The sequence below is a fragment of the Bubalus bubalis genome, chromosome 22 (genome assembly GCF_019923935.1).
Source record: "Bubalus bubalis isolate 160015118507 breed Murrah chromosome 22, NDDB_SH_1, whole genome shotgun sequence".
NCBI lineage: Eukaryota > Metazoa > Chordata > Mammalia > Artiodactyla > Bovidae > Bubalus > Bubalus bubalis.
The window spans coordinates 27,411,028-27,438,700 of NC_059178.1; the positions used below are offsets into that span (position 1 = coordinate 27,411,028).

Genomic DNA, 27,673 nt, shown 5'->3' on the forward strand with positions numbered 1-27,673 from the left:
CAGCCAACAAATCCACAAACTGTTGCCAAAACCAGTATCATTAAGCTTTTCCCCATGTTTTCTTCTAAGAGTTTTATAAAAGCTCTTTGGTCCATTTTGATTTCTTTATACAGCATTAAGGTGAGGGTCCAGCTTCATTGTTTTACATTTGAATGGTCTTAGCACCTCTGTCAAAAATCATCCGACCATATATGCAGGGTGTTTCTGGGCTCCGTATTCTTATTCCATTGGCCTACGTCTGTCTCTGTGCCACCGCTACACTGGTTTGATTACTCTAGTTTTATAATCAGGCAAGTGTGAGACCTCCAGCCTTGCTGTTCTTTTTTGAAGATTGTTTTGGTGATTCAGAGCCCTTTGAAGTTCCATGTGAATTTAAAAATGAATTTTTCTGTTCTAACAAAAGAAAAACTCTGATACTTTGATAGGGATTGTATTAAATTTGTGGATTGCTTTGTGGGATGTGTAAACAGTATTGCACCTTCCAGTCCATGAACATGTCTTTCCACTTATTTGGAAACACTTTCAGCAGTGTTTTGTGCTTTTTAGTGTACTGGTCTTTAGCCTCCTTGGTTAAACATGTATTCCAAGTATTCTTTTTGATGAAAATGAAGCACTTCTTAATTTCCCTTTTAGATTGTTCATTGTTATTATATAGAAACACAGCTAATTTGTTTTGTGTCTGCAGCTCTGCTGAATTTATTCTAACACGTGCATGTGTATAATATTTAAGGTTTTCCTCACATAAGTTCATGTCTACAGATAATTTTACTTCTTGCCAACTCGGGTGACGTGTGTGTGTGTGTGTGTGTGTGTGTGTGTGTGTAGTTTCTCTGGCTAGGATTTTCAGTACTATGTTAAATAGAAGTGGTAAAGTTGGGTATCCTTGTCTTATTCTTGATCTTAAAGGAAAAGCTTTCAGGTTTTCACCATTGAGTATGTTAGCTGTGGGTTTTTTCATATATGGCCCATATAATGCAAAGTATTACACACGTATTACACACATGCTTTTAAAAAGTATCAGTAGATTTTCCTAAACCCTAGCATTACCTTCCATCTACTCAAACTACTTTCCTGGTTGCTCCGTGGACTTAATTGGGGTTTTTTGAGCTTCTTTATTCTATGTTTTGTTTCATTTTAGGGTCTGTGTTAGTCGCTCAGTCATGTCTGACTCTTTCTGACCCCCATGGACTGTAGCCCACCAGGCTACTCTGTCCATGGGATTCTCCAAGAATACTGGAGTGGGGGAAAAAAAATACTTGAGTGGGTTGCCATTCCCTTCTCCAGGGGATCTTCCTGAACCCAGGTCTCCTGCATTGCAGGGAGATACTTTACCATCTGAGCCACTAGAGAAGCCTCGTTTTAGGGTGGCCCACTCATAAAACCTGGCTAATTCCTGATGGTCCTCATCTTAATTGCTAACACTGAGTACTCACTTACCATGTGCAGCACTGTCCTGAGCACCATACGACAGTCCTATGAAGTAGACATCACCATCGCCTTCTTACAGGTGGGGAAGCCTAAGCACAGGAATCCTAGCAGCACTCCTCAAAGTGCAGCTCACCAATCACCTGTGAAAAGGTCTCTGGCCCCTCATCAGACACCACTAGTGTGAGCCTCTGGTGGTGGGCTCCAGGAATCTGCATTTTAAACAATTTCCTGGATGATTCTTGCCTGCACTGATGCGTGGGAATCGCTGCCCTGGATGTCTGGTCAACCCCCATGTGCACAGTCACCAGGCGAACACACACGCGTATGGAGAGAATGTGACGTGTCTGTGGGGCCTCCACCAAGCCCAAGAGGGGAACGTCCGAGCCGTTTTTGTGTTGCCTTCCAGGTGCTGCCAGGTTCCTCATTAAGGAGTTGTCTTATCACAACCTGGAGCTGGAGAGAAACCGCCTGGAAGAGCTGGGAGTTAAACGCCAGTGTGTCTGGCCTTTCATCGTCGTGATGGATGACTCATGTGTCCTGTGGAACATTCACAGTGTTCAGGAGCAGAGCAGGTAGGGGCGGTTCTGTGCAGTTCTAGGAATGTGACGTGTGCCACCGAGCAGGTCCTCTCCTCGGCCATCATGGCACAGTAAAGTCAACAAGGGCACAGCTTCCAGAGCAGAGCCGCCATCCAAGACCACTTCCTCTCACCAGCACGTTCTGTGGTGACTTAGGGATATTTTGATCTAGACACTTGGTATGCCTGTGTCTATGTTAAATTCCTGGACTGTTTGTGTTATCGCAGCTTTGGTCTGCTCTACGAGTCTGCTGAAAAACACCGTGGTTTATGTAGAAAGACCACTGGCTTCTGAATCGGAATGGTTTTTAGCCCCAGCTCTGCTTCCTGTCTGGATGAAAAGGGAAAGTTATTCCATCTGTGTCTCAATTCTATCCCCTATAAAATTATGGCTGGGCCAAAACACATGGTTCTCCTCCTGGTGCAGTGGTGAGGGGATCCATGAGGACCATGAAATGCTAAACCTGGAGATGTCCTATGCAGTAAATGAGCCCAGATGTTCACAGCCCCAGTGAAACACTGTGCCACATGGTCTCAAGGCCCTTCCAGCTCAGACATGTGATCCTATGCCCTCATTTCCCTGGTGGATTTGAAGCCAGGGACATTGAGAAATATTCCTTTATTATACCATAATTACCAGGACCGGGAAGAGTACCTGTGTGCTTCTAACCTCTGGCTGCCTCTCTTTGGTAACTCCCTGTTGATTAGTCACCTTGAAAACGGGCCGGATTCCTTTCTCTGCCTTTACGGGGTCAGCCTCACCCCAGGGGGCTGCCTTAGTGGCTCAGTGGTGAAGAGCCTGCCTGCTAGTGCAGGAGGGGCAGGTTTGATCCCTGGGTCGTGAAGATCCCTTGGAGGAGGAAATGGCAACCCACTCCAGTATTCTCGCTTAGAAAACGACAGGACAGAGGAGCCTGGCACGCTCCAGTCCATGGGCTGGCAGAGTCGGACACGCACAAGGACGCTCACCCCTGGAAGGCAGCGTCTCTAGATCAGCAGTGGCAGCATGAAAAGCAGGCTTGACATCCTTGTCCACTCCAGACCAAGAGAAAGTCAGCCAGCTAGCTGTGTCCTTTACAGATACTAATACCGTACAGTAGTGTCAGCTCTTCCCAAGTGACCATGTCTTCAGTGATACTGAGTGATCTCTTATGTAAACGAACTCTGCATTTCATAGCCAGCCCATGGAAACAGGAGTTTCCAGTAAGAATGTGTCCTTGAAGAGTGTCTTGCAGCACATGGAGGCGACACCGAAAATCGTGCACTACGCCATCCTGGGCATCCAGAAGTGGAGCAGCAGGCTGACTTCTCGGAGCCTCAAGGTCCCGTTCTCTAGGTGCCACGTGCACGACTTCATCCTCCTCAACATAGACCTGACTCAGAACGTGCAGTACGACTTCAACAGGTAAGCTGGGCTCCTGGATGCGCATCATCCTGCCGGTTTCTGCCCAGCTCCAGCCTCTGTAATGTGTTTATTCCTGTCTCTGAGAAACTAAGACTGTTTATACGGACAGAGAATGGGGCATCACAAGCCCCAAGTGCCCCTTCATCACTGTTCAAACTGACCCAGACTCAGTCATGAGTGCTGCAATGTGAAATGCTTAGGAAACATATTTCGGCCATCTTATTATTCTACAAGAACTCAAACAGGGACCAAATTGTTTCAACAGTGGAAATCAGTGTGTGGACCCATAAACCTATTCACGATTAACCTTTCACTCAAAACTCAGATGGTAGTCACTTCCTGAGATGTTAGCAAGACCCTGAGATCTGGATCCTGTAGGGAAAAGCCAGCTAGCCCTGGCCTTGCCTCCCGAATGAACTACACACGTCCCAGAAAATCCGAAATGGCCAAGGAAGAATGTCAGAGACCGTCAAGTCCCTCTTAAGTCAACCCCTGAGCTGCAGCTCTTAGAATATTCTGTAGCGATTTCACTTCTGTTTTAAATTTGGCAGACGCTTCATCCTGTTTGCAGCCAGGATGTTAACACTGGGAGCAGCTCTGCACTCCTGTCCCACGAGAGTACAGAGTATGTGGTCCTGTTTCAGCTCAGGGGTGCCCAAGTAGGGTGCTGTGCCATGTCTGGGACCAGTCACCTCACTGCCTCCTTCCTTAGTGACTATTGTGTCCCCATCAGGGCATTACAACACAAGCCAGTGTGCACAGAGCCAGCTCCATGTGGGGAAAGCCTGGCTTTGTTTGAGGTGGCCACCTCACATCTACCACAGATGTTGTCTCTGTAGTGGCACAGCTGAAAGGTGACAGGCAGTCAACGGAACCTACCGTTGTGGTTCTAATTTAGGTATTTCTGTGAAGATGTTGACTTTAACCTGAGAACGAACAGTAGTGGACTGCTCATCTGCCGCTTTAACAACTTCAGTCTCATGAAGAAACATGTGCAAGTTGGCGGGCAGAAGGACTTTATCATTAAACCAAAGATCATGGTAAGTTGGCAAGCTTGAGTCTCCTGCTGAAAATAAGATGATCTCTCAATATCTGTTTTCTGGTACCGACATTAAGTATGTGCCACTTGACTGGAAAGTGAGGTAACACAAGGGAGGCCACTCTTAATGTCAAATCTGGAGCCTTGTTTCCCTCACTGAGGACTCATCTAGAGCCAAACCCAAGTTTTGAAATTTCAACAGAATTACCTTTCTTTAGATTTAAGGCTTAACTCCATCAAAGCTTTACTTTCAAATGTGTTCTATAAACTGGCAAAGTTAACATTTTTTACATTCTTTATGTAACAGGTGAGAGAAATGTAAATCAAATTGCTTGCTTGCATGGTCCTCTGCCAGTTTTATTTTTAAAGTAAGGCAGATCAAAACCTGTTAAGGGTTAATTCTATGGGCCTACCCTTTTCCATTTATAAGATTTGCTGGTAGCTAATCATTTATAGGGCTTCCCAGGAGGTACAGCAGTAAAGAATCTGTCTGCAATGCAGGAGACATGGGTTTTATCCCTGGGTTGGGAAGATCCCTTGGAGCAGGAAATGGCAACCCACTCCAGTATTCTTGCCTGGGAAATCCCATGGACAGAGAAGCCTGGCAGGCTACAGTCCATGGAGTTGGAAAAGATGGACTCGACTGGGCATGCACAATCGTCTATATAGCATGTGGACTGTTCAGGGGAGCTTAAAGACCTCCGTGCTTTTTTTTCTGGTGCTGACAGGATGGGATTTAACCCATCCACATCCAGTAGTGCTGTAAAAAGGCTTCTGTCGGTCCTTACAATGTACATGCTAAATGCGCAAACTTTCAAAGCAGCCTCCTCTAACATTTGCTCGGGCTTTTGCTGTGTATAAATTATGTTAAATCCCACGGGAAGAGTTTCAGAACCCAAGGATGACAAGACGGTGCTGCTGCCTTTCCTGCGGGCTGTCAGGATGCAGGCGTGCTCTCCTGGCGGGGGTCACACAACGCCTGCGCAAACATTTCCCATCCCTCCCTTGGCTCTGATTCCAGGTGTCAGAGAGCATGGCGCCTATCCTGCCCCTACAGTATGTCTGTGCTCCCGACAGTGAGCACACCCTTCTGGCAGCCCCCGCACAGTTCCTCCTGGAGAAGTTCCTGCAGCACGCCTCCTACAAACTCTTCCCCAAAGCTATCCGAAACTTTCGGAGCCCCGTGCTGGCCATCGACTGCTACCTTAACATTGGACCAGAGGTAAAGGGGGAGGGGCCGGGGCTCTCAGGTAGAGGGGCTTGTTCTGCATCTGGCAGTTTCTCTCATAACTACCTTTATTATGAGAAATAGGTAGGTTAAAACTTGGCACGCAAAGGGAGTACAAAGCTCAGATAAGCAGCCCCCTTAAGTTCCAATAAAACGTCTCCGTTACCTGACCCTGAGATGGACAGCTAGAAAGGAAGGCACGGATCATTCAACTGACGACGCGGAGGTTTCACTGGCTTTTGAAATGCTAGTGTGTTCTGTGCTTGATGGTTGCAGGTGGCCGTATGCTACGTCAGCTCCAGACCCCACTCCAGCAACGTCACCTGTGAAGGGGTGTGCTTCGGTGGACTCCTCCTGTACCTCTGTGACTCTTTTGTAGGTGCTGATCTTCTTAAGAAATTTAAGTTTCTCAAAGGTAAATCAAATTCAGTATCTTGCTTGTGAGTGCTGCTAGTTCCCACTGGACAAAATGCAGAGGTGAAAATTATAAAAGAGCACTTTAACAATCATTTTGCCAATAAGCTGAATACCTTCCTTTGAAACTGGGGCACTGACTTTTTTCAAACAAGGGAGTTAGGCTAAATGTGGATAAATATAGCCAGGTTTAAAGATGTTGTCACCGCTATTAATTTTACATAGGAATGATGCAATGCAAATGCTTCTCATATAAATCTAATTTCAATAAAAATTAGTGAGTTTTGATTCTGGAATAGAAGCCAAAGTTGCTTCAACAGGTATGTAGCATACAGAGGTTTGCTTAAGAACAAACTGCAGATTAAGCATCACAAATAACCTTGATAAGGTGACTCCTGAGGTTGGTGAAAAAAGGTTCAGTATGCTGTGTACAGCGTGCCATTTTTATGAGAACAGGAGAAACTGTATTTACTTATATGTGTGTGTATAAAACACATCTGGAGCTGTGTGTGTGTGGAGGGAGGGAACAGGAGGAAGCATCCTGGGGGCATTTGGCAATATCTGGAGACATTTCATGTTGTCACAGGGTGGGGTGCTGCGGGCAGAGTGGGAAGCAGCCAAGGACACTGCTGGACATACCACAAGAGCAGAATAGCACAATAGTCATGTGGCCCCCAGTGCCAAGGTTGAGAACCCCTGATCTAGCGGGACTCACAGAACCTTACAACGTGGGTTTTAATGCTGGTTACCACAGCAGAAGGGCTTCCCTAGTGGCTCAGTGGTCAGGAATCCACCTGCAATGCAGGAGACCTGGCTCAATCCCTAGATCAGGAAGATCCCCTGGAGAAGTGAATGGCAGTCCACACCAATATTCTTGCCTGGAGAATTCCATGGACAGAGGAGCCTGGTGGGCCAAAGTCCATGGGGTTGCAGAGTTGGACATGACTGAGCAACTGACACACACACACACAACAGAAGGGGTGGGGTGTGGTTGGGAGGGCTTTCACTTTACACTCTTTCAAGCTTTGCCATTTGTAACAGTTTCTTTATTCAAAGTAAATAATCAAATGAACAGTCCTGACAGGTTACTTTTATATGTTGGTTCTCAAAAATGTTCCCTTAGGGCATATAATCAGAGGGAGGAAAGAAAGGCTCTTTAAGTCCTTTCAAACCCTGAGCCTGACACATCCCTGCTTTCTCCTGAAGGTGCTACCCTGTGTGTCATCTGCCAAGACAGAAGCTCCCTGCGCCAAACGATTGTCCGCTTGGAGCTGGAGGACGAGTGGCAGTTCCGCCTCCGGGATGAGTTCCAGACCGCCAACAGCAGCGATGACAAGCCGCTCTACTTTCTCACCGGACGTCACGTATGACCTTTTGAAGAGACCAAAACTAGCAAAGGGATGCCTAGATGTGGTGGGGCAGAAATAATTATTGGGGATTTAATTATTTCCTTTAAAGTACAATCACTGTGGAGCAAAGTGCAACATGTATTTGTCGGTTCTCCAAAGAAACCCCCACCCCCAAATCTGACCCAGATCTCTGGGGGGCATCACTTTCTTTCACTTCCAGTTTCAGGACCTTAAATTCAGGTCAACTCCACCCTAGGTAGTTATGCAATTAACTCAAGATGTGGTCTGCCCACGGGAGCCTGAGGAGGAAATAGTGTGGAGAAACCGCATGGATGCTGCGTTGTTTTTTCTACTATGCTCTGTCGGGGGAAAACTGACTCTTGGCGTTAGCGAGCCTGAATGTGTTACGTGACTCACGCCATTGGTGTGGAATTAATTGAAGATTAACATTTGAGGCCTGAGCCCTCAGTTTCTCTTCAGATCTGTACTTTGGTACAGTATTACTCAGGGGTCTGAAATGATAGAATGTAGAAATATTTGTATTTAAAAAAAAAGTAGCCTTGTCTTTCTCTGTGCAGTGTTAGTTTATGATTTATAATCTTGTATGTATTGAAACTTTTGGCAAAATTTCCACAGGAGTTGAAAGTTTACTATTTAAACTGAACAAACACGTTAGTAAATGCAGAGCAGGCGCTGTGTGTATTTATGCAGCTTCTCCTGGCTTAAGTTCTTTTGCTTTATCCATTCTTTAAAAATGTTTCCAGTCTCTTAAGCACATCATGCCTGTGAGAATATGAACAGTGATTAATCTTGTACAAGGAAAACCTGATTCAAAAGTTGAGCCAATTAAGAAGGTTTTAGCAGTCGCCCCACACCCACTCCACTGGGTTGGAATTAAGCATTTGGCACCAGCAAAGCTAAATGTCAGGCAGGCCAAGCTTCTGTGTGGAGTGGAACTAGTTTGTTTCCTTTCAAAGACTAAAGCAGTTTCCTTTCAAAAATACACTGAATTAGCTGCCTTATACTGACAATACCACAGAAACTGCTGAAATGGGAAACAGAGCCATAGAGAGAGAGGCTGTTTTACTTAATTCTACCAGTGAGTGAGTGAGTGTGTGTGTGTGTGTGTGCGCGCGTAGTAAAAAAGAATTCCATTTAAGTCTTTTTGACTCAAAAATCAGCAGGGGATCTTTGTTCAGTATCAACAGCAGGAGGCATAAGTTTATACAGACTTTTACCACATATTTTAATCAAAAACGGATTTCTAGAAAATGTTCTAGAACATAATAAGTTTATTGGAAGTTGATTCTTCCAAATTACTTCAATTCTCATTGATGGCTTGACATTTTTCTTATTAGCCCATATATCACTTTATCTCCACTTTACACAGCCGTTTTTACTTGAATAGATGTCTTGTTTATGGCCGGAAACCACTGCAAGGGGCCTGCTAAGCCTACGTTCACTCGGAACAGACAGTGTTACCTGACCAGCTTTACTAGTTTGTGATACAGAGTTTACAGAGAGTGAAAAGACAGAATGTACTACTCTGAAAATGATTTCAGATCTCTTGGTTTTAATAGCTATTTTTGTTTTATATATATCTTAAAATGAACAATTCCTTTTAAAAATTCCATTTTTAATTGATCTTTAAAGAGGACCTGCCTTATATATGCTTTAAAAATACTTGTTAATTTTACTTCAGCAGAACTTTTGGCAAAGAGGTACGTTCTGAAGCAGGCTGCTTTAGATATGAATGTATTTCACTGGTTTTGTTGACAGGGCCTACTGCAGATGATATCAAGAAACCCACTGCTTGTGCAATATTCCAATATTTACTACATAGGGCAAATAAAATACTTGAAATAATCCTAAAACAGCTGTTCCTGGGGCAGATGGCGTCTCAGGGTTTCTTCTGGCTTTATGGCTTCAGTCTAAGGAAAAAAATTTTAAGTACTTATTTGAGCTGTGGAGACTCCATATTTGTTAGGACTACACTCAGAAAAAATCAAATGATTATGATCTCTTAAATTCTGTTTAACTCTGTGGAAGAGAAATGCCAGAATAAAGCCAAAAGACCATCACCCTGATGATGGAGAATTTAAACTGACCTGCCTATTCTTTTCAGTGTCTGTCTTACCAAGGCTTGGATCTTTTAAAATCACCTTATCAGTATAATTCTTTAGAGAATGTTAGGTCGTTCTCCTTTAAGGATAAAATTGCACAAGCACAGCCCACCATGATTTGGTTAATACAACCCCTGGTGTGTTCCACTTCGAGCCTCGCCAGCCCTTAGAATATCATGGTGTGAATGTGTTCACTTGGCCTGCAGAATAACTGACCTATAGACCTGTTAAACCCTGCCATATGTGAGGGTTCCCACAGGTTAATACTGAATGTAAACTTACAATGAGAACTGCTGTATTCAATTTTTTGGGTTGTAATTTATGCAATTGCTTCTTGTGATTTTTAGAAAAGGAGGCACCTGTGTTACTTTATTACTGTAAAGTTTCTTAACCAAAATTTGGTGAATTTCACTAGTCAGTCTACCTCACATTTTGTTTATGATTCTAAATTGTCTTGTGTTGACAGTACATTCTTGTCCTTTCATTTAATTTGGTGAATGTATTAAATTCTCCCCCACCCCCTAAGAAGAAAGTGTGTTTTCTTTACATTTTCTGCTATGTTCAAAAATGGAATGAGCTGGTTCTGCCAATGTCCGAGAAAGGCCACAAGTCCACGTCATAAGTTGGATAACTCTAAGATTCTATTATTCTGGCTTAACGGTGCAAGAAAGTGCTGAGTAAGTATTTGTGGACTGAAAATCTATAGCTTATCCAAAGAAGATACACACGTATAAAGTATCTACACACCATGCCCACTTGCAGAGTGCTACATAATTATGAATAACAGAGCTAGAAATGATTAAAGAAATGTTAGAAATATCCATGGTACATCCCCGAGCTTTTGTTTTATGGATGGCAACTGTATTCATTTCCATGTCCCATGAAGCAGACTTTGGGATGGTAGAATTGTGTAGTATAACCTAAGGTTACTCTCCATTTTATTTCTAAATTCTAATTTCACCAGCTTTAGCGAATTAACTTCTTATTCCGGGGGGGGAAATGCCTTTCAGTTCTATTACGTTGACAGTGCTAAAACAGCCTTTGATATAGAATGTAAAAACACTCTTTAGGGTCCGAGGTCCCTGGCTGTTGCCTCAGGAGGGCCAGTAGCTATCTTAAGTCTGCTGACAGACCCAGGAGCAAGTAGGACGCTGCCCGTGTCCCACCACACACCCCACTGAGCTGCCCTGGAAAGACTACCAGCTGTGAAACTGCCTGCTGTAGCTCTGTATTCAACTACGGAGAGCCGAACAATATCCAGAGAACACACATGCCTCAGGCTTGTCTTCAGTCATGGCAAGAAGCTCATAAGCTCCCTCTGGGTCTAAGAGAATATCGATAAAACAGTGAAACCCTGGCTTCCCTGAAAAAAACAAAAAATCATCACTAAAGATGCAGGAAGGACCTCTGGGACCAAGGAAACACTGTAAATTCCTGTGTCTTAGCTGCCAAGTATTAAGCTGAGGAAAGAATCTATAGTTGACCCTTCAACAATACAGGTTTGAACTTCACAGGTATACTTATACACAATTTTTTTCAAAAAAAGAAAACAATGTACTACAGTACTACACAGTCCCTGGTGGGTTGAATCTACAAAGTGCTAATATAAAGAGCCGACTGTAAAGTTATACCTGATTCACGACTACATGTGGGGTTAGCACCCCAACCCCCACGTTGTTCAGGTGTCCACTGTACTTCAGTGATTATGATAGCAAATGGAATAGGAATAGTTAGAAAAAGCAACAATTAAGTTTTCTTACCAATTCTTTGCTGTTCTAAGACAGAATCTTCCCTTGATCTGCTAGAAAGCCCAAGAATCATGAGAACAGGTAGAAGGCATATGTGTCTGCAGTCGCTACCCCAGAAATCGATTTAGCCACCTTCACCGCCAGCGAACTAACTACAGCCAGGAAGGAATGTGGCTGTGTTCCTACCAAGATGCCCTAGCTGGGCAGCCATGCAAACTAAGTGACAATTAAAATATCAGTGTATGTCTGCTATATTTACTGTTCTTATGATAGTTATGATTTTAGTAGATATATCAAGTTCACTCTTGCACATTATAAACTGATAAAATACTGATTTTTATAATGCTGACAAAATGAAATAAAACCATTGTATGTCCACGTAAGCAAGAGCATAACGTGTAAGATCACAGCGTGTCTGTCTATACTGGTGGGTCCTATAATGTCAATATATTAAACATTCAGCCCAACTATTCAAGGGTAGCTGAGAAAACATTTACAGGCACCTTTATATAATTAGCAATTACAGAATCAACCTGTTGACGTTTGTGACCATTAGCGTTTACTCACGGTATCACTGGGACCTCCACAACTCCAGGGAGACCATGACTCTGTTTCTGTCGTCACTCTTCAGTCTTCAGCGGTGCTGTGACAGTGTCGACGGTTCTTGAGTCTTGGTTTCTACCACTTTCTTCCGGTTCTTCCCTTGCGTGTGCATTCTCACAAGTTCTTCAATAGTCTCTTCTACCCTCTAATTTTATAAACCCCAGGGTGGAGATCTCCTCTAAATCTTCAAATAACTAAATATATTGGTTTAGTTCAAACTTTTCCTAAACTCTGTCTACATGTTCAGTTATATACACCAATAGATATCTCCACTTGGAGATTCAGCAACCACCTTCAAACTGTGAGCAGAACCAAGCTCATCCTTTGCCACCTAATTCTCCAGTATGCTCTTCTCGGCCCAAAATCCACCTTCTCTGCTACCTAAACCAAAATTACCCAGATTCTCCTGTCATGATCTTTCTCTAGTCAGTTATCAACTCTATCAATTCTTCAGTTTTAACTTCTCAGAGTTCATTTGTCTAATTTTCATCCACACATCATAGCTTTAGTTCAATCTGTGTATCTTTCACAAAGACTGCAGCTGCTCCTATAAGCTCGTCTAAATCTAGATTCCTCACCTGTAAACTCTACCTATGTGGCTGTCATAATTAACTAATGCATCACTAGGGCTTCCCTGGTAGCTCAGCTGGTACAGGATCTGCCTGCAGTGCAGCAGGCCCCGTTTCGATCCCTGGGTCAGAAAGATCGCCTGGAGAAGGGACAGGCTACTCACTCCAGTATTCTTGGGCTTCCCTGGTGGCTCAGATGGTAAAGAATCTGCCTGCAATGTGGGAGACTTGGGTTCGATCCCTGGGCTGGATGGTCCCCTGGAGGAGGGCATGGCAACCCACTCCAGTATTCTTGCCTGGAGAATCCCCATGGACAGAGGAGCCTGATGGGCTACAGTCCACAGGGTCCCAAAGAGTCAGACACAACTGAGTGATTAAGCACAACACAAACACAAGATATCACACATGACAAACACTCAAATGTTAAAATATTATTAATAATTCTCTTCTTGGAGAAATAGCTAGATTGTAAAATTTATTTGAGGGGCTGTGTCTTTAATATAAACACAAAAAGAAACAATCTTCCTAGTAATGGTAACCTTGAAACCAACCAATAAATACAGCCTGTCTACTTCCAAGTCCCTTTGAAACCCACCGAGTATGGCTCCCCAAAGAATCCTAATGCTTATATGGGATCTGGGCCTATGTTATGAGTTTAACAGTTACTAGAACATCTATGCTACACCTGAAGTTTTCATCCTATTTTAAAAAAACCATGGGTTCCCTGTCAGGCAAACATTGAGACCAGCAATGACTTGAAGAGTCTCAAGACCAAAGAGGAAAGCAGTGTCAAGAGTTGGGCCATCATGATGAATGAGAAGAAATGGTCACACTGCCTTACCATTCCACCCTACTGACAAGTACAGAGCCTTACACCACTCAATTAATTTTAAAAGCACCCATCTATGGGTGATAATGTGTGTGTGTGTATATATCACAATGATATATATGATATATACCATATATCACAATATGTTGATCTTAATTTAAAAGTCTTAATTTTTAGCTGGTTTTAATGTCAGCTCATAACATTCACCTATATTAAATCATAGTGGTGTTTTCATTCTTGGGCCATGGCTCTTTATTTCTTTGAAAGACCAGAAAATTCCCATGTTAGGATCTTGTCTTTTGGAGATGTTACTGACATACAGATTCTGCAGCAAACTAGTGAAAACTACCTTTTCAAAAACCACTGTTTTAATCTTATTTCAAGGTAGCAAACCTAACAGACTTCCTGAAAAAGCACAATAACAACATATCATTATCACATTTATCACTTAGAAAAAGCTATCAAGTATTTTATTATTTTATTCTACATTATATACAAGTCATAAAAGGCCACAGCAGTTTTTCAACATATAAACCCTTTAAAAGTAGAGGGCACTATGAAGGATAGACAAGTATCAAAATGAAGTCCAATAATGAGGGCATATACCCAGTGTAGTATTTCTGAGGAGTAACAAAGCAGATACCAATTCATACGTATTTAGCTTGCAACTATCGCACAGGTTTCTATGAACCTCTGTGGGACTGCGAATGGCCCAAGTGTGCCAAGTTGATGTTTATCTTAAAAAGTGAAACCAGAATGAACAAATAAATAAACTACAGGGCACCATTCTAACTCCAGTCATTCGTAGTTCTCCAAGAAGGAAAGCTTCAATTCTTTTCCACCTTCTGCTTCTTGATGACAGCAAGAAGCAGAAAAAGAGAAATAGAAGAACAAACTCAGTATTTCAAATTCTCTCTTGCTAAAGGAGCTTTGCTTTTTTTGTGATGATTCCCTTAAAATAGGTATCAGACCCTTTAAGAATTAGTTTTGATTCCTAAACACATAACTCACACCCTTCTTGAATAATGATGTAAAAACATTGGTTTCCACTCTGTGAAAATACAATCTTTAAAACTATAACTGGTATCAGCAGATCAATATAAAAAAAATACAGTACCAAGCTACACTGGTATATTGCCACAGTTAAGAACTTCAAGTTATACTTATCACTGAGACCATAGTCCTTGCATTAGTTTTCAGTCCACTATGAACAATTATCTGCTGCATGTAAACATGTCTAAATAACTATAGATAAAATACATCAATCATAAATTTCTGTAAAAGATAATAAAATATCTTCTTTAAAAAACAGAACAACAATAAGCAATTACTTCATTTTTTTTCCAATTTTATGAAAATGGAACAACCTTCTGGTTGTTGCCAGTCCTGAGTTCATTGTAATAAAAATGGCCCTAGTTCCTGGTTTAAGTCAACAACCAATCCATTCTCATCAGTAGATGTCTTCCGATGCCGTAGGCATGAGTTTATTTTAGGTGCTATTTTGTCCATTAATAAAATTATACACCAGAAACTGACCAGTGCCACAGTACTGGGTTGCAAACAGTTTTCCATCAGGAGTAGGGTCTGAGAAAGCAATTTCCTCTTTACTCAAGTATGAGCCATATATAAAGTTACTCCTGTTTGAAAAAAAAAAGGGGGGTGGGGGTGGAAGGTAAAAAAAAAAAAAAAAAAAAATTAAATTATTTTTAACCATTAAAAGTGGAAAAAACCTGTCAAATAATGTTGTATATTCTAGAAACTTAAAAATAATTGTTTTGTAAAAGCAACAATGGTTATAAAAACATTTACCCCAACATCTTTTCAGGATAAAAACACTCCAACAACTCTAAATAGAAGGAACTGATAAACAGCATCAAAAAAAATTAAAGTTAACAGTTAAAAAAAAAAAAAGACTGAAAACATCCTCAGAGATCAGGAACAGGGTAAAGCCATACTGCTCATACCTCTTCTATTATCAGGACAATCAGACAAGCAAAAGAAATGAAAAGCAACCAGGTTGGAAAGGAAGAAGTAAAATTATCTTTTCACAGATGACATGATCTTTTATATACAAAAATTCTAAGGAATTCACAAAATAACAGAGCTAATAAAACATGAGTTCAGCAAGTTTGCAAATTATAAAATCAATATTAAAAAATGAATTTTATTTCTATGACCAATTCAAAATGAAATTTAGAAAACAACACTGAAACACACAGTAAATACTCAGTAATCTAAGTAAATACTTAGGATTAAATTTAACAAAGACATGCAAGACCTAAAAAATGGGAACCATAGAGCACTGTTGGAAGAAATTAAAGGAGACCTTAGTAAACAGAAAGACATCCCATGATTATGAATCAGATGACTTAATATTGCTAAAACGGCATTACTCCTCAAATTGATCTATAGTTAGTGGTTTTTCTGCAAAAATTAACAAGCTGTTCCTAAAATTCATATGCAAATGCAAGAGACAAAAAAACAAACGTAATTTTCAAAATCTCTATCCCTTTGATTAAAAATCAAGCGAGTATTACTCAGCCATTAAAAAGAATACATTTGAATCAGTTCTAATGAGGTGGATGAAACTGCAGCCTATTATACAGAGTGAAGTAAGCCAGAAAGAAAAACACCAATACAGTATACTAACGCATATATATGGAATTTAGAAAGATGGTAACAATAACCCTGTATACGAGACAGCAAAAGAGACACTGATGTATAGAACAGTCTCTTGGACTCTGTGGGAGAGGGAGAGGGTGGGATGATTTGGGAGAATGGCATTGAAATATGTATAATATCATATATGAAACGAGTTGCCAGTCCAGGTTCGATGCACGATACTGGATGCTTGGGGCTGGTGCACTGGGACGACCCAGAAGGATGGTATGGGGAGGCAGGAGGCAGGAGGGTTCAGAATAGGGAACACATATATACCTGTGGCGGATTCATTTCAATATATGGCAAAACCAATACAATATTGTGAAGTTAAAAAATAAAATTAAAAAAAAAAATCAAGCAATATATATATAACTTTGTATTTTCCAAGTCTCCTGTAAATGTGTTATCATACTTTCATACTTTAAAAAAAAGAAAAAAGGAATAAAATCAAGAAAAACTATTGAGAGACTAAGATTATTTACAAATATTATTCTTAAAAATTTTCCTAAAAGCTAAACTCCCAAGAAATTTCCCATACTTCTAACATACTGACAATCTTATGCAAATTTTAAATTAATATAAATAAAGGTTATACATTTACGATGAACTAAATGTCAATCTTTATATAAAACTCTGCTTAAATGCTAAACTACTGATAAAGACTTCAAGGATTACATCCAAGTTACCTTAGGCATTCAATCATGCGAGAAGCGATCTTCTTCCGACGCATCATGCTGAACACCCATATGCGGCTGATCCCACAAATTGCAGGCTCTGGTAATGTTGAGCAGCACCAGGCTTTTTGCCTTTCAAATCTGACCTTTTCTTCTTCTGACCTGATAACTGGAAGTTTTTCTTCTATAACTCTGTAGCCCTATATGCAGCAAAATTAAGGGGAAATTCATAGGTGATTTTTTTTAACTGAAGTATAGTTGATTTACAATGCTGTGCTACTCTCTGCTATACAGCAAAGTGAGCCCGTTTACACATACAGACATTCTTGAAGGGGGGGGGCAGGGTGTTTAAAGTGAGACTATTATTAAGTAACTGTCTCATACTGACCTTTCATGAGGTCATCACTACGTCCATCTGGCTTCTTAACAAACCATGGGAACCACTTAGCCTTTTGCTCTCATTTTAGGAAATAAACAGACCTGGATCTACATTCTGTTCTAACTCACTTATTAGTTATGTGACCACAAGATGAAGTTACTTAATTTAGCTTTGGGTTCCTTGTCTATAAACCGGAACTCTCCACCATCTCTTTCAGAGACTTGCAAGAGATTAAATAAGGAAATACAAAGCACCTGGCCATCACGGCTGGCACATAATAGGAAGTGAATGTTAATTTTCTCCACCTCCCATGTTCTAGGACCAGCGAAAGTACACGGGGTGAACTCAGCAGTCACAACTGTTTCTGTGATAGCTGTCATCGTTACAGGGTTCACAGCTGTGCAGAACTGGGACTCAGGATGGCAGAGGAATCAGAAGTTTAGGAAGGTCCTTTCCCTACACTCCTATCTCTTAAAAATAAAAAAAGTACTTTGAAAAACATACATGTCTTCTGCCAGTCTAGTGGTCAAAAAGGGATACCACCACCAGCCTTTCAACAGAATGAGGTACAAAAGTTAAAACAATTAGACAACACAACTGAAAGTTAACCAAGAATAAACAAGCAAGTACTGCATGGCTATGTTCTAATATAAACACTGCGACAAGTCATTTTTGGAACTAGGTAGAATAGAAATTAAAAAAACCACAAGGTCCCTGGTAGTCTAGAGGTTAGGACTCAGTGCTTTCACTCCCATGGCCCAGACTTAATCCCTGGCCAGGGAACTGAGATGCCAGAAGCCACTCAGCAGGGCCAAAAACCCCCGCAACACGTGAGTTTATCAAAGAACACTCATTATAAGCAACCAACCAACCAAACAAAAAAACACTGTAAGAAACAGTCAAAAAACAAGATAGATGTCTGCAATTTTTTTGGAATGCTTAGTCATTTGCCAAACAGACTTAAGAATACTCTATATAAAATTTCCAAATATCCTTATCACTCTGTGCAAATCTGACTTCAAATATCTTTTTCCCCTCCTCTAATTAACTTCGTTTCAATGATCAATTCTGTCTGAAGTTATGTCCCACATAAAAAGCGATACTTCCTTCAAGTGGGTACCTTACTATTAACCTTCCTCAGGAGTCATAAATCATGCTAGCTGGATTGAATTTAAGGGGGCTGAGTTGCTAAGGACAATCCTTAAACACACAACACAGTTATTCCATACACACAGGAAGCACTTTGACATATTGGTAAATCAAGCACAACATTGCTGATATCTTTTAAAAGTGGGACAATCAAGACTCAGAGACCTAAAGCAAAAAATAAATCTGGGGCAATGGAAAAAATAAAGCCACTAGATGTGCAGTATGCAAAATTAACTCAATTACAGGATGTCAAGCTTCTATGACTTAGTCCTTTTATATCAAATTTATATCTCCAAACTACCTTGTCAGCTATTTATTTAAATCAAATTTGTGATTACCAATAGCAAAATTCATAAACTTATACAATTTCAGGTTGAATTTTTTTTTCAGGTTGAATTTTTATGTAGCTTAACATATAGACATTAATCACACTATTTGTTTCAACTCTACACCTTATTAGAAAATTTTATGATGAAGCATATATACTTGCAGGCAACTATTAATATACTAAAGGACATCAACTAAACAAAAAGTCAAGTCCAATGCACACTGAATTCATGAGCAAGAACTCAGCTGAAAATAAGACAGAATTCACAGGAGGTCTACCTCAAGGTGAGCATGATTAGGAAGTCCAAAATCTTCTGTTTTCTTAAACTGGTCAAACTTGGGACCATCCTATAATATTAACATACCAATTCTACTATAATTCTATTATTTGTTTACATTTGGCTCTTAAATACAAGCCAAGTCCTCATTAGAGCTCAACCAAAGAAGTGATGACCTAATGCAGGGGTGGGAAATTTTTCATGAAGGGCCAGGAAGTAAGTATTTCAGGTTGTGCTGCATAACTGGCCTCTTGCAACTACTTAATTCAATCTCTGTAGTGTGAAAGCAGCCACTGACAATATTTAAGCAAATCGACATAGCTATGTTACAATAAAATGTTGTAAAAGACAGGCTAGATTTTGCCTTCCAGACTATAATCGGGCAACCCTTGATTTATTTCAGTGCTGAAGCAGACTGAGACAGACATTTCATTAGTAGCCAACAAGGAAACTTCCGAAACAAAATTTAATAGTACTTTTGATTTGTAGAATTTTTAATCTTATATTTACTGACTTAAACAAATTCCCATGCAAGACAACTTCACTGTAGTAAAAAAAAATTATGCACAGGAATTCTCGCATTCATACTCTTCCTTACACAGAATGTTGAAAAATTTACCAGGATGATGTTATTGCTATAACTCTTTAAACACCAAACTACATATGATCATTCTTTAAAAGTCACTTACCCACTGGATATGTTCTGCAATTAGACAACCAACTACCTTTTTGTCATTAGAAATAAACAGAAGTGTTTTTGTTCTGGAATAGCACATGAGTGGAGCCTGCTGGAAACCTAAATCATTATCAACCATCTCTCTAATCTCGTCAACCTGCCAAATAAAGAAAAATTATTATTTTTTAAACAAAAGCATTTTATATATGTAACAATATGCTATTTCAGTTCAATAAATTGAGCATATTATTCCAAGCAGAGCATCCTCTGAAGAGTGCTTCTGAATGACTATCCTGATCACTAAATGTTTTTCAAGCTCTGTGGACCAATCTGCAAAAGGAAGAAAGAATGGAGAGTAATGTCAAGCCCAGTAGTCTGGGAACAAGAGTGAGAGCTTCTCTGATAGGTAATAAGGACACTAAGGCTTCCCAGTGTAAGCATCACGGAATGGAACACTGGAGAGAACGTCACTGGAACCTTAGCCAGGCAGGCCACATTGTTCTTCGCAAGCCTTAATTTGTACTCTCATCAGTGGAGTGGAAGTGAGCACAGAGAAAAGGCATAAATGTTTACTCCTTATCAAAAGTTTATAGGGCCAGATATTATGCAAAGCACTTTATGAATATTATCTAATTTAAATCCAACACCTCTTACGGGCTGATAGTTTCTCACTTTGCATATGGAAGAAATAAAATGCAGAGGTTAAATAACTTTCCCATGTCAGATATGGGACACTGGGAACAAAAGAGCTGGGATTTCTGGGATTTGAACCAATAATGCTCAAAGTGCTTCTACCACTTTACCTCCTAGAATTCTTGTCAAGGTCAAATAGAATAAGCTCAAACTTTTGTAGGTATTCAAAGTCAAGATTTTTATAGGCACTCAAACATCTGTTCCTTTGCCAGTTAAAAAAAAAAAATCTGCAAATATTCAGTCCAATAAACATTCATCTGTGACACTAAGTTTAAAATGCAAATGCCACCTAAGGGGGTTAAATATTCACACTTCCGAATTGCAGAATACCATGTAACACATTCCTTATTCAGTGATGAAAACCCAAGTCCTCTTAATCCTAGAAAAATATCCCACAATGCAACACTTGACTCAGTTCCTAAAGGCAAATGACTCACAATTCTTTGGATTTTAATTTTTAACCTATTATGGGTTACTAACCAGTAACATACTGAACTGTAGGTTACTAAGAACAAGGATATTAGAAATTTACTCTCAGAATAAAATGACATCTATTAGTTTCAGTTTTATAAATTATGATTCAGATTTGTATTTTGATTCTTGAAATCACTTATGTGGCATTTACTATGTCCTCTATATCATCACTCAAATTACTGATAATATGCAACAGTAATCAATCCACTAAAAATTCATTTCACATATGCTAGACAGTAGTCATGTGAGGATATGAGAATTGGGCCATAAAGAGGGCTGAGTGCCAAAGAATTGATGCTTTCGAACTATGGTGGTGGTGAAGACTCTTGAAGACTCCCTTGGACAACAAGGAGATCAAACCAGTCAATCCTAAAGGAAATAAGCCCTGAATATTCATTGGAAGGACTGATGCTGAAGCTCCAATACTTTGGCCACCTGATGCGAAGACTTGACTCATTGGAAAAGACCCTGATGCTGGGAAGGATTGAGAGCAGGAGAAGGTAGGGACAGAGGATGAAATGGTTGAATGGCATCACTCACTCAATGGAGATGAGTTTGAGCAAACTCCAGGAGATAGTGAAGTACCAGGAAATCTAGTGTGCTGCAGTCCATGGGGTCGCAAAGAGTCAGACAGGACTTAGAAAACCAACAACAACAAATGACACACTACAAAGTTAAAGCATTCGTTTTTCAGTTGGGTTGTGACTAAATGCTGATTTCTTGTTCTCAGAATGAGGTGTTTAAATGTGCTCTGCCAGCAATACATTATACTCTTAAAATCAGCTGCAAAATTATTCATTCTGTGTGAAATCTCACTGGAAATTTACCTTTTTCAGGGCATACTTTGGATCTTCAGGAAGAACCATTATTATCCTGCCATCAGGATATTCAGCTAGAATTCTTTCTTTTTTCCAACCCTAGATACATATAAAAAAAAGAGAATAAAATTTATTTATCACATTTCGTACATCATATTCATGTACAATAAGAAAAATACATCAATGTATTTAAAAATTACAAACATGGAAAAGTATATATGCTCATTAATGTTTAAAAAGACATGATAAATCAGCTAATTTGTTAAGCACACACAGGTACAATGTAAGCTAATTTCTTTCTACTATTCATTCAGTGATCTAAGACCACAAAAGCATTTCTAAGATATCATTTTCCATTTTAAATTAATTTTGAAAATCACACAGCAAAAGCAAGCCCCTTAAAATCAGTGACTCCCAGAACCTAAAGGATAACTCTCCCAGTTTCTTGATAAGAGAATTAAAGTCTTAAATTTCTCTGGAACATGGTTACCTCCACAAACAAACACTCGTGGTTTTATGTCTGGCATGCCAAAGACCTCCAGGAGGTTTTAAATGAACTGATTTGCATGCAGGAGCCCAATATGTAAGGAATAGTTTTTATTCTTATTGATCACAACTATCAAAAGTCACAAGAAGGATACTATAAAAATATAACTACCTTCTAAGAATCTAATAGGGAAGGAGAGGCTACGTTGTGTGTATCTGAAGTTAAACATACTCAAAAAAAGAGAGGTAATAAACTCTTCTTCAGATCCACACTCGTGGTGATTAATGAGCAGAACCTGCATGAAAAAAAAAACAAAACAAAAGCCACTTAAATCTAGTAAGATGGGACTGAACCAGAGGTTAAAACTAGGAGCTTTGAGGTTAAAAATAAGTACAGAAGGAATGAGCTTAACTGGTTGTTCCATTTGTCTTACCCAACCAACTTTAAATAAAAAGGTTTTTCAAGAAGCAATGTATTTATCTTAAAGAAAACCAGCATCTTTCTGAGATTTGTTTCAGAGTATTAAAGCTCAATGAAACCAAGAAAAAGGCAACAATATTTTTAAAAAACACTATGGCAGGTCTGAAAGGAGACTGATTTTCTTAAATGATCCAGAATGGTCTTTTGGGAAAGGGTGGTTTCTTAGATGGGGACAAAAAGTCTAGTAACAAACTTTGTATAAACAACTGTTTGGATTAAAGTATTTAAAACCAGAATCTGTTTAAAAAATAGAGCACCCAAAAGTAAAGCAAATTCAGATGATTATTTTTAGGATGGTCATGTGTTCCCAAAATTTGAAAAGAAAAAAGGAGCAGAAACAATAGTCACAGAAGTCATTTTTTTCAAATCAGAAATGAAATCTGAATCATATCCAGACCTGAATATAGGTAAATGTATTGAAAAGGCATAAGAGATATCATCCTCTTTAAAAAACAAATTTACATTAACGTTATTTTGGGGAAAAGCTTTTAAAATAAATCTATTTTACATAAAATGAAAATGGAGACTTTTCATTTTAAAAACTAAGCTACAATTTCAATGAAGAGCTAGAATTTAACTAACTCCAACTTAACAAAGTCATAGTTTCCTGAGCTGAATTATCTAAAAATAATTTGATAAGTTACTTTCCTGTTGTCTTTAAAAATAACAATACTAAAAAAAAATAAAATAAAATAACAATACTGGCCAACATTATACTGTACCATCGGCACTATATAAATTATTTTGCTTTATTGACTTTTTTGTACAAAATTTTCTCTTGAAACAAGTTGAGACTTGCATGTTCATACAGAAAATGTTTCACAATTGGATTTGATACAATTTCAAAAAATGTTTTAAACATGGTTGTTTTTTCATGTATGTGTATAAGCAGAAGAACTGCAAAGGGCAGAGATATTGCTGCTTCTTCAGACAGCATATTTAAGAGAAAACTTTAAGAGTTCTGGATTAAAAGTTGGGGGTTTAAATCCCATTTCTTGGTAGTTACTAGCAATATAATCTTGGGCAAATCACTGCAACGCATTCCCCTTCCTGACCTAGGCTACGGACAAAACAGCTGCCATCAGCCGCATCACTTAGTAGTTTAGAGAACTGCTTTACGATGATTCCTCACACAGAGGAGCTATTCAGGAACTCTTAGGAACTTCCACTCTACCTTCCTAGTGGTGTCAAACTACAATCAATGTACTACTTTAAGAAAACACAATTAATAAAGCCCCCAAAGTTACATGCAAAAATAAGTTCAAACCTTGGACAAGGCAAAGATGAAAGAACCAACGTGGCTAAAAACTGTCAAGTAAGATACTAAAGACATTTATATGCCTCAATTGCAGTTAACTCTTTCCTGGAGTCAATAACCACATGATCCTCCTATCTTTAGAGAATTTAGATGAGACGAAGTCTGTCTGCTGCTTGAAACTGAGGCAGAGGCTGTTTGCTGAAGGGTAAATGTGATTGAGAGGAATAACCAAATAGCCACAGCTTTCTCCAAAGATATAAATTTCAATGCAGTGCCTTTACACCTTTCACCTTTAGCTCTAAGATGTTACACACAGCCCTCTGCTAGCAAGTAGTATTTTCCAAATCCCATTCTTAATTCACCTATCTGGCTGCTAAAAAGCAGAAAGCTTTACACTGCTAATAGCAATCAATGATCTTTTTTTTTTCTTTGCCCTCTGCTGTTCTAGTTATTCTAGACTTTAGAGTCTCAAGAATGGAAGGGGTTTTCCTCTTTTTCTATTTGAACAAGATTACAACTGAAAATAAAATACACTGGGTGGTAGATATATTAATGTATATACAACTGTCAAAATTCATCAATCAAACATTTAAGATTTGTGTGTTAAAATTATATCCCAACTACAAAAGTTCCTACTAATCACTTCCATTAAAGGTTGAATGGAAATATTCATTAAAAAATACTCTGAGAAATAAAATCAGTAACTAGCTTTTCAAAAAGACTAGCAACAAATATGGCAAGGGAAAAAAACCTAGAGGGAGACTCTTTAGATTAAAAGAGATTTAAGAGACATACCAACCAGTGCAATATATGGACCTTAATTCAAACAGTATAGAAAATTATGAGATATTTGGGAAGATTCTGAACCCTGAGGGAATAGCTGCTATTAAGGAATTAAAATTTAAAGGTGTGATTATACTCTTAAAATCTTGTTTATTGCTATGCTGAAGCTGAGTGAAAAATACATGGGAATTTGCTATTTGGTGATAGTGGGGGGAATGGGGACTGACTCTATTTTGGAAAATTCAATCACCCAATTGTCAAAACTGTGCCAAAGGTCCAAGGCTTAAGCAAATACCATTTATTCAGAAGTGAAAAATGAATGTAAAATGAATCCAGTTGGCAGAGTGATTAGACCTGAGGGTGAGACAAGCATTGACTGCAATGGGGGCACAAAGGGGCTTTTGAGATACTAGTGGTGTTTCTTGTCATGTGGGTGTTCACTTTGCAAAAATACACCATTAAGCTGTGCACTTGTTCATTATTTGTGTACTTCTCTTTACAAGTTGTATTTCAATTAAAATTTTATTTAATTACTAAAGGAATTTGAAAAACAGACATTTTAGTTCAACAGCAAGACTAACAGTTGTTATTTGTTTAAATATACTCCAAATACCATTTAAAATTTTTTTTAAATCTTTAGAAACAAAAGTAAATTAAAATTAGCTCATTCAAAATTCAGTCACATGCTCTTTTTGACAGTACCCATGGCACACAGCATAAAAAACTGCAGAAAAACTGCATAAGAGAAACAAATTAGACTCTTGAAATACGTAAAAATATTTCTGTTGAAATGATTTTTAAAAGCAAACATGTACTTATGAATATTTTAAAAGTCAGTAAGACTGTACACCAAGTTATAAACTAAGGTTATTTATGTGATTTAATTTTTTTCCTTTAGGCTTATCTGTATTTCCTGTTTTTTTCTACATTAATAAAATGGTATAATAAAAGTATTAATATACCTTAACTACCCCCAAGCAGAAGGTTTTAACCTTATGTTTGGTTACTTTGTAAAAATAATTCTGTATTAACAACAATACTGTTAAAGATGTGTTTCCATGTTCTCTCCAGGCATACCACTTTTCCAAATCTCTGTGTGTTCACCAACCCAAAACCTCTCTGAACCCTGTCCTGGCTTTTTGAAGGTTTCACCAGAGGTGGGACTGATTAAATCATTGGCCACTGGTAACAGAATTCATTCTCCAGTGCCTATTCCCTCCTAGGATCACTGTGTGAGAACTGAAAGTTCCAACCCTCAGTAGCTGGCTCCCATCCTTAGGCTAGTTCCAAAGGTCATCTTATTAACATAACAAAACACACTGTATCCCATCTCTTAGGAAATTTCAAAGCTTTTGGGAGCTGTGAGTCAGGAACTAAATAAATATTGTTTTTATAAGTCACAGTATCACAAGCACTGAAGATTATCTGAGACAACTTTAGTTTGAAAGTGAGTGAGGTCAATTTATTTCTGAACTAAATTTAATTGTACACACAATGTAACTGCTAAAATTAAAATAATTAAAACCTAGTATCTTATATATGTTAATTTGTGGTAAAGAATCCGCCTGCAATGTGGGAGACGTGGGTTCGATCCCCGGGATGGGAAGATCCCCTGGAGAAGGGAAAGGCTACCCACTACAGTATTCTGGCCTGGAGAATTCCAAGTGACTCTAGTCAATGGGGTCGAAAACACAACTGAGCGACTTTCACTTATGTTCTGCTAACAAGACGTGAATGATATAACTGGTCTATTAAAGCATAATTAAGCACAATGCTTTCTGAAGCTAACCTTCAAATCTGTTAGCTATATTTATTATCACTAGAGTATTTCAAGATTCATGGTTTCCCATTTTGAATGACTTAACCACTAAAAGCAAGCCAACCTGTTTAAGTTAATCTTTCATAGTTTGAAAGAAGGTATTCAGAAAAACAAAAGTCCCATGACAGTGGTTTTTCACTCATTGAGTAAGTCAGGAATAAAAGAATATACACAAGAATTTAAGTTTTACTTTAGAAAAATCGGATTCAATTCTAAAGATGCTTTAAAGACTTCATTCCGTAGGTATGCTATGACGGCAGGATCACCTCCAGTGTACTTCTCTCATTCCCTGAAATATCTGAACTGAACAGAGGCTAGAATCCCTACTCTTCCACTAAAGCTATTTGTTTTGATAAATCATGAAATAATAAGAAGAAAAACTGCTTATGTTGTAGACAGTGTTTGATTAAAATAAAACTTATTCTAATTTATTTTATTTTAAGCTGTACAGAATTAATTCTATATTAAGCAGTACAGAACTTTATTCCCAATTCCTGAACATTGCCCATTTAAAATTAAAAATATAAACAAAAGCCACAGTACAAAATGACTTCTTAGTTCTAAGTGCTTCTCTCCAGGAAACAGACACAACAGATAAACTGGCATTTAAAAAATTTAGATGTTTCATCAAACACTTACGAGTACTTAATGCAAAAGCACAACACTAGGTGCCCAATACAAGATTCACGTAAGTGACAACCCAGAATCCAGAGCTGTGGTCACAGCAGAACATCTTTAATATGGGTGTGCTTTTTTATCCTCTCCATACACTAGAAAAGAATGCTACAAAGTTCTGGAGGAGTTTCTACCTTACAATCTATGTATATCTATGTTTGAAAACAACAAAAGGTAAGAACGTTAACTTTGATGTTAGCGAAGGATGGCCAACTGCTAAACTCAATTCCTTCTCTTGAGCTTATTTCAAAAGTAAATAAAATAACCTGTAGCTCTGTCCCATCAAGAAGGGGGAGAGGGGGGTCTGGGGCAGGAATCAGTCTTCCTCAAGTTGCTCTGCTGCTTTACGGACTTGCAAGAGCCAGGATTTGTTAAGAAGTGACGCCTCCACCTTGTTCCATAAGCTAATTTCCTTTGGTGTTGTGCAAGAGCAGAGTACATTATTTCCTGGTTGATTTCCTTACAGTTGGTCTCAGAAATTAAGAACTTCCCTTAAAATGAAGAACTAAGTCTTTTAAACCAAATTTCTTTATAATTTTTGGAAACTGGCTGCAAGAATCAAATAATGTAACTTGAGCAGAATACAATTCTACCAGATTGATGGATGTAAAATAAATAAGTATTTCTGCCCCAGAAGTATTCCATAATTTAGTTACCTGATAGGCCTATTTTTCTTTTCAAGTTGTAAGGATATTAACAGAGTCAAATTGGAAAAGGACAAATTTCAAAT

The 27,673-nt window shown here is 39.0% G+C and overlaps 2 protein-coding genes across 16 annotated transcripts in view; one reads left to right on the plus strand and one right to left on the minus strand.

The window, feature by feature from the left end:
- Positions 1-11,718, plus strand: part of GREB1L (GREB1 like retinoic acid receptor coactivator) — a 246,922-nt gene extending 235,204 nt beyond the window's left edge. For all 8 annotated transcript variants that reach the window (XM_044934471.2, XM_025273445.2, XM_025273447.2 and 5 more), the window contains 6 exons: positions 1,835-2,000; positions 3,183-3,410; positions 4,309-4,450; positions 5,471-5,671; positions 5,954-6,092; positions 7,298-11,718. In XM_044934471.2, coding sequence (XP_044790406.1) covers positions 1,835-2,000; positions 3,183-3,410; positions 4,309-4,450; positions 5,471-5,671; positions 5,954-6,092; positions 7,298-7,461 — 1,040 coding nt within the window. In that variant the 3' untranslated portion in view covers positions 7,462-11,718. The remainder of the gene's footprint in view (positions 1-1,834; positions 2,001-3,182; positions 3,411-4,308; positions 4,451-5,470; positions 5,672-5,953; positions 6,093-7,297) is intronic.
- A 2,034-nt stretch (positions 11,719-13,752) lies between these two features.
- Positions 13,753-27,673, minus strand: part of ESCO1 (establishment of sister chromatid cohesion N-acetyltransferase 1) — a 39,369-nt gene continuing 25,448 nt past the window's right edge. For 6 of the 8 annotated variants that reach the window (XM_006079192.3, XM_006079196.3, XM_044934477.1 and 3 more), the window contains 4 exons: positions 21,451-21,540; positions 19,470-19,613; positions 16,660-16,847; positions 13,753-14,949 (listed from right to left, as the gene is read on the minus strand). In XM_006079192.3, coding sequence (XP_006079254.2) covers positions 14,802-14,949; positions 16,660-16,847; positions 19,470-19,613; positions 21,451-21,540 — 570 coding nt within the window. In that variant the 3' untranslated portion in view covers positions 13,753-14,801. Of the gene's footprint in view, positions 14,950-16,659; positions 16,848-19,469; positions 19,614-21,450; positions 21,541-22,099; positions 22,224-27,673 lie in introns of those variants that run through there. The other 2 variants (XM_025273603.2, XM_044934479.1) reach the window with 2 other exon arrangements.